At 44.3% G+C, this 15,526-nt stretch overlaps 1 protein-coding gene across 1 annotated transcript; it reads left to right on the top strand.

The window, feature by feature from the left end:
* The first annotated feature begins 3,985 nt into the window (after positions 1-3,985).
* TUBB6 (tubulin beta 6 class V) lies at positions 3,986-11,870 on the top strand. The gene is made up of 4 exons (XM_069778939.1): positions 3,986-4,151; positions 4,708-4,816; positions 5,289-5,399; positions 10,221-11,870. Exons 1-4 carry the CDS (start codon positions 4,095-4,097, stop codon positions 11,282-11,284), a joined length of 1,341 nt encoding a protein of 446 aa, XP_069635040.1. The 5' UTR covers positions 3,986-4,094; the 3' UTR covers positions 11,285-11,870.
* The last annotated feature ends 3,656 nt before the right edge of the window (positions 11,871-15,526 follow it).

The following is a 15,526-nucleotide window of genomic DNA, read 5'->3' as shown; positions in this document are numbered from 1 at the left end:
CAAGTGAGATCTTAAGAAAGCTTTCTTCCTATTTTGTGTATGATGAAAAAAGGCATACTTTAAATAGTAAATTAGACCATGAAGTGAATGGGAAGAAAAAAAGACTCTGAGTTATGAAGGTTAGAAGTCAATATATGTTATAGGTATCTGAGAAAGAGACTACACAGTCAAATACAAGAAGTGAAAATCCATTGTACAGACTTTATGGTGTGTTCCTATGTTAATTTATTTATAGAATGAATCTCATGGACTCAGTCAGATGAAGCACCTAGAGAGAAATCTTTAAAGACATTTAGGTGCCTTAAATTTCCAAGAGGTGTTTAGTGGGGTTTTAAAATACATCCAGAAGTAATCCATAGCAGTTAAGTACATAGTAGGATTTTGAAACACCTAAGTGCCTTTAAAATCCCAGACAAAGCGTAAAGAGAATGTGCAGGCTTTTGTAGACACAGGTTATAATGGCACCTCCACCTCCTAAGTCAGCTGAACTACTAAGTAAACACAAGCATGGATGAAAAGGATTTGAAGGTACATTTACATTCAATGACCAACAAACAGGTGTTGCTTCTTTTCAGATTACTAGCAATAAAACATGGAGAAGCTGCAGGTTGATTCAGGTCTGGCTGAATATTAGAACATATTTACATAGCTATAAAATGTGTACAAGTAAGATGCAAATTTGTTGGGTAAACTGTTGCTCACCTTCATCACACACATGGTTCTACAGTCTTACACATACTTCAGTGGGTTACTTTGTACGTGTGGGAAAATGGCTGAAGTTTTGGCCTCTAAACAGTGTTTGACCAACTTCTGCCCCCACACAGCCAAACAGTAGACAAACCTTTCAGAGATGACAGACACTGGCAGTGCAACTATATAGCTTTTCAGGAGGCATGTGGACTAAAGGCTTTACTACGATACACTCTCATTGCTTCTTTTACCCCCTCACTGGCCTACCTATGTCCATTTTTTCCTTCTTACTTTAATTCTCAAAATCCAATTTGATTCAGATGATCAAATGGGTTAGATCTACTGCTGGGTTATATGATTCAAGGCTTATCTCCACAAACACAAAGGATCACAGAGGAACAGTGGCAGGTGGGGGAACCCCAATAACATACCCAGAGAAAAGGATTCCCTGCCCTGGCTTCTCCCAGACAGGGATCAGTCTGTGGGCCAGATGTGACACTCATCACCACCAGTCAATGGGAAAGGCTCCATGGATCACTTTTTAGGGGATGAAGGGGAACATCTTTGGGATTGTATGAGACGACTTATGGGATATTGAGAGGAGGACTCAAAGGTAGGAAAAAGGGGGGATAAAGGTGGTTTGGTATGGATAAAAGGATACGGGGCTAAAATGGCCCGGTTGGGTGTAAACAGGTTGGTGGTCAGTATGCCTGTCTGGCTATGCCTTGCACCTGATCACCTCAGTCTGTCTTGTCTTATTAAACTGTATTTAAATTATTTTCCTGGGTGAGACGGGGGGTCTATATTCCATGTGTATGTGTGTGTATGGTGGTCTGAGTCCCAGCAATTAGAAGTGGGGGCCACAAGTCATAGGGGCTTGTGTGTCTGTGATGGAGCAACTGGAGACACCAGAGTGCATGTACATGATGTGCATCTGTATGTCAGTGTGTGGTCACTAGTAAACACCAAGCCAGGGTAGCTGGAGAGTAGGATAAGAAGCTTGGGAGTCAAGTTTTGGAGCAGCCCTAACTCCAGGTAAAGTTTTGGAGTAGCCCTAACTCCAGGTAAGATAGTGAAGAGACCGGAGGATCTGTGAGGTGGCTACTGGAGGGACCAGGGGGTCCAAGCCAGCTGCTGGGGAGACTATGGTGGGGTCTAGGGGTCAGCTACTGTTAAGGTCACAACTCTGGACCAGCTACCGGAGAAACTAATTTGCCTGTTTGTGTCTCTGTGTGAGGCAACTGGGGATCCAGGGGTCAGCTACTGAATAGGCTGAGTGTCCTAAGAGCAGCTACTGGAGGAGGGAGCCATTGTTTGTGTGTGTGTCTGTGTCCATAGGTCTGAATACCAGCAACTGGAGTACAGCTGTGGGCCTCTGGGGATAATACTTCCAGCAGCTGGGAAGACTTGGGATCCAGGGGTTGGCTACTGAATAGGATGAGCGTCTAAGAGTAGATACTGGAGGGATCCATATTGTATACATGTATATAAATGCATATTTATTTTCCATTAATGGGCTTCTGTCCTGATCAGCCAGAGAGGGGAATAGGATGAGGCCATTAGTGCTGTTTGTATTTGCATGAGTGCTCTGTTTTCTGCCTGTGCCAATCAGTGTGGCCAGCCATGTGTGTATGTATACGTGTGTGTGAGGGTGTGCATGTGCGTATGCGTGTCCGTGTGTGTGCCTACTGGGAACACACACTCAGCCTTACCACTAGCTGGACCTGGAAACTAACTGAGCTTTAAGAAGTGGCATACCAGCAGAAATGATTGTAACAGGCAAACTGATGGCAAGTACGAACTGTACAACAGCATATGGAAGGATTTGCAAAGCATGGGGAAAGCCAGGCCTGGAAGGCATATTCAAGGACATATAGATTCAAGCAAAACCCAAGATGACCTCACTAATCAGGCTAGTGAACAAATGACTTGTTCCTGGATCTCTTCCAAAAATGCATATCACACAGAGAAGGACATTTATTTTGAGTCCTTCAGCAGAGAAAAAGGCAGATAGTACCGAATCCTGTGCTGGTGGCTGCTTGCAAGGCAAACATGCTGATCCTCCCACTGCTCCACTGATGTCAGAAAGACATTTGACTCAGCCTAGCATGGTGTGTGTGGGCTACTCAGAGGTCATTTGCAAGAAGCTGCTAGCCCTGCTGAAAAACATCTATGAAAAGGCAAGATTGTCACCCAGAGCACAGTCTAGCTGACATGGGTCATGTCACAGCAACCTAAGGGCAGGCAGGCAGGAGGTGGCCTTCCAGCCTAAGTACAGATTGTGGGTTATTTGGGGGCTGTTTATTGATTGATGGGGGTTACCTTAACTGCGTTTAAGCTGTAGAGAGCACTCAAGATTCTTCTCCTGGAGAGTCCCAGATTGGTCACCTTTGATCAAGCAGATAATGAGGTTCTGTAACTCTGGCCTCAGGGCTGCTCTTGCACAACAGCAGAGATGCGGTCAGACAGTAAAGATGTGCATAGACAGATGAATACCTCGCACCAGGGCTATATATCAGAATATGCTACATAGACAATGGCATCCCGCAGAAAAGTCACACTGGCATTAGAACAGGCAGCCAAGCTAGGCAGCTTTTCTCTACCAGGGGAACCATGCAACAGCTACCCAAAGGGGCCATAACAGAGATATACAGCAGTTGTGGGAACTTGTTTCCTCTCTGGAGGAGAAAGAAAATCGTCCTTTTCATGAAAAGTTAAGCTATCCAAGCCCTGCATATTCCAGGGCATGCTCTGTATTGTGGTGACATGAGCTTTCAGGAAAGTCGCTCCATAAAGACTGCTTGCCTTCCCAGTTACAAGTTTTACACAGTGGCTTGTTATCTGCTGGCAAAACCACGTCAGAAAACAGCGATGCAAAGATGGCCGTTGGCGAGGCACTGAGAAGGTCCACCCATTGCTTTGGATGCTGCCACTCCAGGGAAGGTTGCGACGGGGCAGCAGGCCAAGGAACGACAGGAGCAGGAGAGGATGTCCGCCCGCCCGCCCACGGCCAGGGCAGGATTCCCCGGTGGGTGAGGACGACGAACCCGCCTTTGGCGAACACGGTTTGAGCGGTAAGCACAGCACGGAGAGCAGCAGTCTCTGGGGCCGGAGACACCCCCCCCTGCCCTACCGGGCCCCTCACGGCGGAGGAGGAAGATGTGAGAGGACCCCGGGGGCGGTGCCCGGCGGGGGGCGGCCGTTGGCGGAGCGCGCGCTGGGCGCCGGCCGTTGGGCGAGGCTAGCCGCTCCGCCGCGGCGCGGCGCGGCGGGGCGGGGCGCGGGTGGGAGGGCGCGCGCCGCCTCAGAGGCCATAAAGCGCCGCCCGCTCTCCGGGCGCCGCGCACTGTCGGGCTGGGCGGCGGGAGAGGCGAGGCGAGGCGTAGTCGGGCATCGCCATCGCCATGAGGGAGATTGTGCACATCCAGGCGGGCCAGTGTGGAAACCAGATCGGGACCAAGGTGAGCCTGAGGGCAGCCGGGACCGCCGCTTGTGGAGCCTCTGAGCTCTTGGGGGGATGCGCCCGGCCGCTTCTCCGGGCTCGGCCGGGTGGGGCCAGCCCCCCCCGCCCCGCTCTCCCGTGCCCCGAGCGGGCCGCTGCCGAGAGGCGCCGGGCGCGTTCGGGACGCGAGACACCGCGCATCTCACCTCTGCCCGTGGCCGTAGGCGGCTTTGGGAAGTACAGAAACCAAACGGGACTTACTAGGGGTTTTTTAAAATTATATTTAAACTGGCCAGGCTGTGGCTCAAAAGCGGGGAAGGGCGGCAGAAGTTCCAGCGGCCCCCTCCGAACGCTGGAACGCCGAGGGGTTGGCCGTTTGCCCGCTGGGTTTCAATCCCGCTGCTTGCCCGGCTTGTGCCCGCCGCCCCGTCCCGTCCCGGGCAGGGAGGGGCGGCGGGCACGCCAGGAATCCGGCAGCTGCCGCCGGGCCGGACCGCCCCCGGCCCGGGCGCTGGGCAGGGCCCCCGGTGCTCCGCAGGGGAGTTCCTAACCCGCTTCTCCTTTTCCTCCCTTAGTTTTGGGAAGTGATAAGTGATGAGCATGGCATTGACCCCGCCGGAGGCTATGTCGGTGACTCAGCGCTGCAGCTGGAAAGGATCAATGTCTACTATAATGAATCATCTTGTAAGTGTGGGATGGAGAGGGGTGCGGGACAGGGGACTCCGTGGGAAGGGGCACAGAAATCTGGGAGAGAAGGGGTTTGTGTAGCTGTATTACGCATCTGGTCAGGCCCCTCGATCCCAGCTCGCCCCGTTATACACTGAAAAGATTATCTACTTTCTTACAAAGAACACGTCAACTGTTTTTTCTGATCAGAAACTTCCCTTCCTCATATCTATTGCTAAAAGAGAGCTTACAAAATGTAATATACAATCTGTATGACCCAAAACATGTCAGGTCTGTTTTTCAAGCGGAATTGATTTGTTCCTATGGTGCTGGGTTTTTTCACCACCATGTCTTCCTGTATAGGAAATCTTTATATGTGTACAATCTGTATTAGACTAATAGTATGAGACATACTGTATTTATGTATTGAAAGCTATAACTGTGTTAGCTTATTTCAGAACATTAAGGGCATGCTTACTTTTTATTGTAGCCCAGAAATTTGTGCCAAGAGCGGTCTTAGTGGACTTGGAGCCGGGAACCATGGATAGTGTGCGATCTGGTCCTTTTGGTCAGCTCTTTCGGCCTGATAACTTCATCTTTGGTATGTGGACATCACTTTTTAAAAAACAAAACTATCCAACAGGTGTTTAGTGACCAAGTGAATGACCAAAAAGCATTTAAGCTCCCTCTTCCAAAGTGGTTGTTAATACTGAGAAATCCTAATAGCTTAACAATACAATTCCAATTATCTGTAAGTCAGCTAAAAGATCCTGTTAACTGAAAAAGTCATTCTTCTGTTAATCATTCCTTCAACTAGCAGAGTACTGAAAGCTTTCTATGGTATTCAGGTAAAGTGCATTTGCTTTCCATATGTATGAACTCCAGAGAAATCCTGAAACCACTTCTTTACCACAAAACTCATGGAAATTCTGTGGAAAATGGGGGGGGGGGGGGAACCTCAGCCACAAACCAACCAGACTACTCTTCACTTGAATTCACATTTAATGTTTGAGCATTAAATTGTTTATTGGCTGTGTAATGCAACTCTTTCAGCAGATCATTCCAGTATAGTAAACAGTGGAGGAAGACCAACTGTAACATGGAAAACGTCATATATAGCCAGTTACTGGGTTATTTTCCAACATAATGAGGAACAGTCTGAGAGCATGTGGGAACTTCTGCTTTTGCAGTGTTCTTGCAGAGGGTTGTTCTAGCCTTTACTGTTTCACTTTGGACTTCTGTAGTACTTTCCATCTAAGCTTAAAAATGCACATTACCAGGATTAAATTTCATAGCATCCTTACAAAGTATAGAAGCATTATTGGTCCCTTTGCACTGAAGGAGAAATGGCATGTGAAAGTTAAGTAGATCCACTTGCTGAAACAGGAAGTCTGAATGAAAGCTGCCATGAGAACTCTCGTGTCCTTTTGGTTTGAGTCTGCACTAGCTGCAAAACAGATTTCCTCCTGCCAAAGCAAGCTTAGATTGCAACTTAGTTTGGTATATTGTGTTAATGTAAGGGAGGAACAATGTCAGGGACAGAAGAGGAAAGATAAACATTGTTTGGGTGGTATAAAACTAACTTAAGTCTGGGTTGTTGCTGTTGAGGTGGGGAGTAAGAAGCCATACAGAGTTACTTTAACCCTTTAACTGACCTAAAACTTTCAATGCTGTCCCTATTGTTCTCCTGTATAGTCCATGGCAGTGATGTTAAGGGTCTCTTTCAACGGAATTTTAAGTTAAAATATGTAGAAGTAAGCCTGGGGTGAAAAGCCATAGATATAGGCAGATTTATGAAGTATGTTTCTATATTCAGGTTTTTCGGTTCATTCCCTTTCTCCTGCATGGACCACACAAGCCCTCTGAAAGTGAATTCACCTGACCTATGGAAATACCTGAACTGGACCTTTACAGTTTGGTGTACCACCAGTAAAACCAGAGCAAAATCAATTCAGGGTGTCTTCAACAATAGTCCAGTTCACTGTAGTCCCTTCCTGCTGAGATAACAATGAACCAACAGCATGTGATAAACTTGTATCTGACAGAAGCCCCTGCCAGCATCAGGCACTGTCCTCCCAACCTGCTGAATAATGCAGAATGGCTGCCTGAGCGCTGAAGTAATGATCTTCTGTGTCAAAAGCCAACAAAGCATTTTGTTTTCTCTTTTAAAAATCTGGCCTGGGCCCACAAAGGATTTTGTGGCAGAAGCTGGCAGTTCTGTACTTGCTGTACCCTAGGCTGTTAGGGCTCATTCTGATGGAGATGTTTTCTGCCTCTGCTTGTATATACCTGCATGTGCCTGTGTCTCCATAGCAAGTAACCATAGACCATCAGTCAGGATTTCATTCAGGTATATTGAGTACATGATTACACATTCCAGATACAGGAATTTTAGCTCAGACCAGCAGGAGATTGAGATGGGCACAAAAATAATCCTTGTGCTTTAATGTTTGTGTTGACAAGGTAGTGATCTAAAAGCTGAAGAAGTGCAGGTAGAACGATTTTGCTGTATGAGAGCAGCAGGTCTCCTGGCTGCCTAACAGTATATGATTGCCCAGCAGGAAGTGCTGTGAACTCTGATGTATCTCTTTTTGTTAACTAGTTCTCATTTGTACATTTTTGCATTTGTCATTCTTTTACTGTGTACACCCTTGCTAGCTTTCATGCATGGATACCACTCCAATTTAAATTTTCTGAACTGGTAGGGGCAACCACAAAATGTCAAAGGAGCTGTCCTTCCCTCTCTAAATCATACCGTGTGTTCTGCACCAAGGCTGTTTGTACTGGACTTCTAAGCGTTAGTGTGCAAGCTACTGATCTCTCTCTCAGGTTTGTCTTTTATTTCAAGCAGTGATGAGAGGAAAGAAGTGAAAGAAAGTTGAAGGAAAGAGTTGCAATTTTAGGGATTAAAAAATAAATTGACTGTTAGAGAAATGGCTTCTATGCATGCGCACCTCAACCTGAATATGTATGATAATGCTACAATGTGTTGGAGAAAGACATAGTGGTAGAAGGATCTGGAGGTACCAAGAGTGCAGATAAGTTGTGGGATTGCTTCATGTAGACTTCCTTGAGATCTTGGTAAATGCACAGTGAGAAAAGGCAGCGGCAGGATGCTAGAGACAGGCTGCATACAACTCAGAGCTTCCAGGATTGGCAAAAGATCTGCCAAGTCCTGATTTTTGTGGACATAGGCTCATTTTCCACCTAGACATTTAGTCCTGTGTTTGTCTAAGATTTTCAGAGGTCTGGTAGGTACCTGATAAGTGGAGGGCATCCAGTAGGGTTTCACAGGATCATGATCAAGATTTCCAGGTGTGTGGCAGCCTTGTCAGAGCCATGGCACCTCCAGACTGTACTGTATTGTCATGGGTAAGAAGTCTGGAGCTTCCAGGGCTTATTGTACATGTTCTGTGTGGTGGTCTTGAAGTGCTATAAAGCCAGTGGGTCTGGAAGTATCAGATTTCTGGGCATATATACGTGTGCACAGCAGTAAATTCCAAGTGAAAGTGTCGGAGACCCTAGGCAGGTGGCTGACTAGTGGATGAAGTGCAGTGTTACCACAGGAGTAGCCAATAGTCGTGGGCTGGAGGGAAGCCATTAGTAGTGGTATATGCAGCTGCTGCTACAGTTACACTCAGCAGTTTAAATACAAAGGTCATATTAGTGCAATAGAGACAGGTGGCATCTAGGAGTTTGTGTGATTCAAATTAAGACTGAGGGAGTCTAGCACAGTGGAGGGCCTGAAGGAGGACAGGTCCACCTCTGTATTAGGCATTTTACCTCTGAACCTGATCTGCAAACTAAGCAAAAGCAAGTAAAATCAGTCTCTACTGATTCTTCTTTTTCCCCCATGAAAATATCTTTTCTGCATTTGTGATAGTAATTCCCATTCTCCTGTCTTGTTCTTTGTTCCTATTCTTCATTCTCTCCTATTCTCCATTCTCGCCTATCTCACTGGCCACTGAAGAAGAGTGATACAATGTTTACACAAGGGGCAATCTGCAAATTAAAGCCCTAAACTCAGAATTTGGCTTTATTAGGATCCTTCTGCATCTCGGAGTGATGTCTGCTTGTTAGTGTGCAGCCTGATGTGCTGCCCTATCTGTAGTAGGGGATCTGCTCAAGCAGACTGCATAGGTTACAAGCATATTTAATTCTGGAAAGATATTACTTTGTGCTTTGCCCAGCTGGACAGGAAGTGCTGAGCTCCTGAGGCTCAAAGAGAGAAAAATATAGCAACATATAGAACAATGCGTTAACTAACCAAATACATCATGAGGAAACCAAGCATGTATGCAGTGAAAATAAAGTGCATCATATTTAAACAATATCCCAGCAAGCAGTTTCCCTGATTCAAATGTTTGGCACCAACACAGTGCACTGGGAATTCAAATGAGACATGGAAATAGGAAGGAAGGGGAAGGTCTCGGAGAACAACACAGAAGTTGACAGCTCTATACCTAATTCTGAAACTATTGCTCTTTCTGAATGCCACTCGCGAGAGCACCACTGAGTTCAGTGGCACAATGTATGTATGTAGTAGTCATTGTGAGGAACCAAGTATTAAAAAACAGGTCTCCCATTTAATCCTCCTTGTTATCTAAGTCATAAGAAAATAGTGACATAGCAAAGGATCCAGACTATCCATCTTAATAAACTGAGTGGCACATAATAGGAAAACTGGAAGCCTTGGGGAGAAAATAAGGGGCTTGTGAAATGTCAGTAATCCAATTTTGCAAGTTGCTTTGCAGATCCTAAAGAATAGCGAGTTTGTAGGGAAACCAGTAAAAGCTAAAAGGCACTTAACTTCAAGGTTTTTGAAATAACATTCTTGAAGCTTCTGTTGATCAGTATTTTCATTCAGGCTAGGTAACCATGAATTAAAAAAGTTATAGTTCTTGATATAACAAGTTAAATAGGACTTCTGAAGTACAGCCTTATCCTTGAATCACAACAATGCCTCTGTCTCACAGGAACAGTCCAAGAACCTTTCATGCAGAAATGTGTATCTGTGATTTAGCTTTGTATACATCATGGTCCTTATAAACAGAAAGTATTTAAATATTAAACAGTCGTCTTGTGTTTATGGAATAAGCAGGATTGGGAGTGTGAAAGCTTTCAAAACAAGGAGTCAAGGCCATCTTTGCATTTACGAAAGGTTAAATACCAAAAAAGAAAAAAAAAAAAAACCCACCCAAAAGCATAAATGAAAACTACCAGGGATTTGATACAAAAGGAAACTATATAAAAAGTTTGTTGATACTTCCAAAAGTATTTGTAGGCAAAACTGAAGAGCACAGTTACCTATCTGACAGAGTTGTAGCAGCTTTTGTTACAGAAGTGAATCCATTTAGCATGCAAATACCAAACCTTACTAATAATTTTGTAAATTTTCTTTCCCTTTTGTATGTTATTTTAGGACAAACTGGTGCAGGAAACAACTGGGCTAAAGGACACTATACAGAAGGGGCAGAGTTGGTTGACTCCGTACTTGATGTAGTAAGAAAAGAGTGTGAACACTGTGATTGCTTGCAAGGATTTCAGCTCACTCATTCCCTGGGAGGAGGGACGGGGTCTGGCATGGGAACCCTACTCATCAGCAAGATACGAGAGGAATATCCGGACAGGATAATGAATACCTTTAGTGTCATGCCCTCTCCAAAGGTTTCTGATACAGTGGTGGAGCCTTATAATGCTACACTCTCAGTCCACCAACTGGTTGAAAATACAGATGAAACCTACTGCATTGACAATGAAGCTTTGTACGACATTTGCTTCCGCACCCTGAAGCTCACCACTCCAACATATGGTGATTTAAACCACTTGGTTTCTGCTACCATGAGTGGGGTAACTACATCCCTGCGATTTCCGGGCCAACTAAATGCTGACCTCCGGAAGCTGGCAGTAAATATGGTCCCTTTCCCACGCCTTCACTTTTTCATGCCAGGCTTCGCTCCTTTGACAGCCCGAGGCAGCCAACAATACCGAGCACTCACCGTTCCAGAGCTCACCCAACAGATGTTTGATGCCAAAAATATGATGGCAGCCTGTGACCCAAGACATGGGCGATATTTGACAGTGGCTACCGTCTTCCGTGGTCCCATGTCCATGAAGGAAGTTGATGAGCAGATGTTGGCCATCCAGAACAAGAATAGCAGTTACTTTGTGGAGTGGATCCCAAACAATGTCAAGGTGGCAGTGTGTGACATACCTCCTCGTGGCCTCAAGATGGCTTCCACATTCATTGGCAACAGTACTGCTATTCAAGAGCTCTTCAAAAGGATCTCAGAGCAGTTTTCGGCCATGTTCAGGAGAAAGGCCTTCCTCCACTGGTTCACAGGAGAAGGAATGGATGAAATGGAATTTACAGAAGCAGAAAGCAACATGAACGATCTGGTTTCAGAATACCAGCAATACCAAGAAGCAACAGCAAATGATGGAGAGGAAGCGTTTGAAGATGATGAAGAAGAAATCAATGAATAAAGAAATTAGGTGCAGTATTTTCCAGGCCAAATTTTCAAATCTGGATTTCTAATAATTGGGCTTATAAATCTGTATTTAGGCTTTAAAAAAAAAAAAAAAGAAAAAAGGGAGCATGGGTTTAAGATGTTAGAGGTGCTCTTCAGAGTCCATTGAGGTCATTGAGAACTGAGGACATTCAGCATTTCTGGAGATCAGGCCACTTCTATTCATGAGACAAACGTAAGGCATTCAGTTACGACTTTGGCCTACGAGTCTGAATACAGAGATTGCAAGTTTGGGACCTTTTTTTTTCCAAACAACGTTTGTCGTCCCTAAAGTTCTACAAGAGAAGACATAAAATAGGCATGAAAATCTACAAAATAGAGCTGCGCTATTTTCATCCAATTATGAGTAAGAAAATCTTGTGGGTTTGAAGTATTCGTTCTGTACTGAATGTACAATACTGAACTGCCAGGAACAAAATTTATTCATGAAAAAAAGAAGAAAAAGTTTTTAGCTATTATGTACAGTAACTGTTAACAGTGATATTTGACTCCAGTCCTCTAAAAAAAAAATAAAAAAAAGATCAGTATCCTCTCAAGCAAAAGTGTTTTGGGCAGTCAATGCTATATAAATATCCAGTGAGCTGCAGGCCAGAGGCTGGATTTATGCTATGTGACTTCATCACTTGCTGCTGAATAATCACAGATGATATATATGAAATCCATCCATGTGTGATGTGTTCTTTAAGGACCCTTGGGGCTTAAAGTGGCACCCCAAAATCTTGCTGGTCCCCTGTCTCTCTGGCTATCACCAGTTACTGGTGCTATTCCTATCTCCATTCCCCCTAGCCTGTATAGCTGAAAGTCAGTCAATATTCCACAGAGCATGGTGGGAGAGGGGATGTAGGCTGTGTGTTGATAGATCTCACTACCTAGGTTTATAAGTTTACCACACTTATAGATGCTATGGATGTCTTGCTGCCATGAATGGTTAAAACCACTGGACAGATTAAGGTTAAAGTACAAATAAAAGTATTTATCCACAATATTCAAAACAGCTGGCAAAATAAATGAAAGATGAACAACAGTTTATCTGCTTATGCTAAAGCTGAGATAGGAAGGTCTCTGTCTTACCCAGCTGACTTGCTGCCTTGACAAAGTGACTGTTGGGCATTTGCTCTTTGTGCATGCTTTATGTTTCTGCTCATATCAACTAAACAGCCCTTCTGCATTAGAGAGCCTCTAACAGAGAATGCTGTCTGTGTGGAGTCTCTTATTGAGGTCAGTTTCTAGGCAACAAAACAAGCAAACAAAGGAGAAACCCTCTGAAATCCAAACTTTAAATGTTTCAGGAACTCTGCTCTTCTTGCCTTGAGAAGCACTTTCTAAGCAGAAGTGTTGCTCAATACTTTAAAAGGCACTTTACAGACATAGTGTAATTTCCAAAGATGCATTGCTCCTAACAAGGTGATGTTATGTTATGTTTTGTTTGGGATTCAGGGAATAATACAGTATTTTATAAAGTATGTGAACCAGGCAATTGTTAATCATATAAGCTGAAGCTGCCTGCCCCATTTTATTCTACCCAGAAATGGAACTAAACTAGTTTTAATCAAGTACAAGTTTTTCATATAAAGTGACTTCATGGGTTGAGGCACAGTCATTGGAACATACTAACCAAACTGGCTTTGGCATAGGTGTATATAGGTGGAGATTGGGAGGGCCTGGCTGATTATCTTTTGAAGGGTCATGATGGAGTTAGCCAGTTCACAGGGACCATGTTCTTTGCAATGGCTAATGATGCCTGAAGGATTTATGAATAGGAATACAGCATCTTTAAATATGCATTTCACAAATGTTGCGATATGCTGTGATTATGTATCTATCATGGCATGAGATTAAGCTAAAATAGAATATGCATTAAAGAGAAATTAACATTTAGTGCAGTGCAAAGCAAAATTGATGGGGAATAAAGCCATTACACTTAGAAGTTTAGTTGATGCTTTGTAAATGGCAGGTTATTAGCTTCAAGAGGGAGGAGAATGTGTTGCAGGCTCAGAGCCTGCCATCATGCAGCTGTGGAACAGGCTTTGCAATTAAAGCACTAGCATAGCTGCTTCTGAGTGAAGTAGAAGCAACCATCTTACAGCTTGTGGAACTACGTTTTGTGGTAATACAGAATTCGTAACTAGGTCCCAGCCACAAATTCTGATACTGCTGTGGAAAAAAAAAAAAAAAAGTTAGTACTTTAAAAATGCCAGGAATCTTGAAGTTCCTAAATGACTGAGTTAGTTAGTTACTCGGTGAACCAGCCTGTTCTTTAATGGTTTTTCATACACGGACCCAAAATCCAGCATATTGAGTCTGTGGAATCCAGACCTGACAACATCCTCTGATCCTGCTTTGACTCTTAGGCATTCTTTTGCACGTGTTTACTTGCAACTGTTTGATGTGAATTTCTAGACTGTGTGGAGGTGGGGCAGGAAAACTAATGGTCTCTTCAGAAACAAAAGGAAACAGATCTTCCACCTCATCTTAGGGGGAGAAAACCCAACCCACCAAAATGAACCCAGGAACCTGTAGTAGGAACAGCATCAGAGGACCAGCTTGCACATAAGCAGTAAGAAAGCCATGGGAAGCACAAATGCCTCCTGTTCCTCTTCAGTCAACCAGCTCTAATCATCTTCCTTTCCTGACATAAAACTGAAAATTGTTTTACTAACAGGTTTGGTGAACAATTCCTTCAGCTGCACTTCCTTTCAAATAACTTCCTGCTTTTTCCCTGGAAACTTCTCTTTTATTGTGAAATCTACCTGCTGAGTCCCACCTAGCTTTGTTCCTCTTCACATTCCTCACCTATGTGTTTTTCATTTTCCCCCTAGTTTTTCAATCTACTCTCTTGCACCTTTTCTTTCTGTGCCTAGCCCACCTTTATTTTTTCTCCTTTTCACTGCTTTGCACCTGGCCACAGAGAAATGCACAGAAGCAGGCTGCCAGGACAAGCCAGACCTAAGAAGGCCTAGAAGTGGAGCTCCCAGTACCACTCAGACACAAACACCTCTGCCAACACTAGGATGAGGGGAAAAAAACCAGCAACCTACACCACAGACACCACTTGAAGACAGGGAGTGAGCGAGGTGTGCCACAGAAAGAAAGTGTGTTATCAGGACAGGAACTGAACCTGATGGGCCAGCTCCTTTGCAAAGTCACTGGTCAAAGCTAGCAAGGAGCTGGGCGGACCCTCAGTTTACAGACTTGGCAGTCTCTGCATAGACTACCTTAACTAAGCCACTGTAGACTCAATTTCTCTGCATCCCAAATTAGTGCTTTCCCTTTCTTCTCTTGCATTTGTATCTCCTTAGGAAAAGGTGTTCACCTCCTGGGAATAGAATCAGGTTGGCAAAGAGGGTCTAGACCTGCTCCTTCTCCGAGCACTGGGAGGAAGAAGAAACTCACTGGCTGCATCTATGCTGTAACAAGCCCCTACTAGTTGAAACAGCACCACTCAATGTGTTTGCAACAACAATTAATCTGGCCTTATTGGCAGCCACAGCACAGACTGAACTCGATTTTCTTGATTTATGGTAAACCACCTGAAGTCTTAAATTTGTGAGTGGGAGGAGGCTAACAGCCCTCTTTAAAGCAGCAGGTTGGGTAAACAGCTTCTTTTTTAAAATTTTCATATCTTTGTTTTGATTCCAAAGTCCCAACAGTCGAATTCCACCACTTCTGGTGCAAAATACTAAGACTTACTGGGGTAAGATTACACAAAGCAAGTTAACACTCTAAAATAGGGGCAAAGGGAGTTGCCTCTCCTTTACATTATCATATGCTCATTAATTGCATGCTGCAACTACACAAGTGCAAATTTAAAAGTAGACAGCACAAAGAGGGAGTAAGAGGTAACATTTCCTGGAGGTGAGATGATTCTTTTATGATCTGGTAGTGCCATTTTGAAAAGTTAGGTTAGGGATTTGGGGGGGTGGGGGGGGTGGTTGTAGTTTGTGTTTTTCATTGTTGTGGTTTTTTTTTTAAGGAATGAGGAAATGCAGAATTCTGACCTTTATGACATAAGCACATTTAGTCATTTAGTCATCAGCACTGGCTACAAATTGCCTATTCCAAACAAGAAGTGTTCAGCTAAATGGGGGGGAGGGGGGGGCAGGGGAACAGTACAAACAAGGCATTAATACAGAATACATGTGAGGTACAGCACTAGAGCATATGCACAGAAATCAGTCACTACTTTACCCTGTGTGCA

Source organism: Haliaeetus albicilla, chromosome 3, assembly GCF_947461875.1.
Source record: "Haliaeetus albicilla chromosome 3, bHalAlb1.1, whole genome shotgun sequence".
Lineage (NCBI taxonomy): Eukaryota > Metazoa > Chordata > Aves > Accipitriformes > Accipitridae > Haliaeetus > Haliaeetus albicilla.
The sequence above is the reverse complement of the archived record's forward strand: the minus strand, read 5'-3'. Positions and strand labels throughout refer to the sequence as shown.

What these genes read in the sequence shown, in the direction of transcription:
- TUBB6 (XM_069778939.1), top strand. Translation starts at nt 4,095, where the DNA reads ATGAGGGAGATTGTGCACATCCAGGCGGGCCAGTGTGGAAACCAGATC. An exon ending in GAAACCAGATCGGGACCAAG is followed by an intron (nt 4,152 to 4,707) that starts GTGAGCCTGAGG and finishes TTCCTCCCTTAG; the next exon opens with TTTTGGGAAGTGATAAGTGA. An exon ending in GCCTGATAACTTCATCTTTG is followed by an intron (nt 5,400 to 10,220) that starts GTATGTGGACAT and finishes ATGTTATTTTAG; the next exon opens with GACAAACTGGTGCAGGAAAC.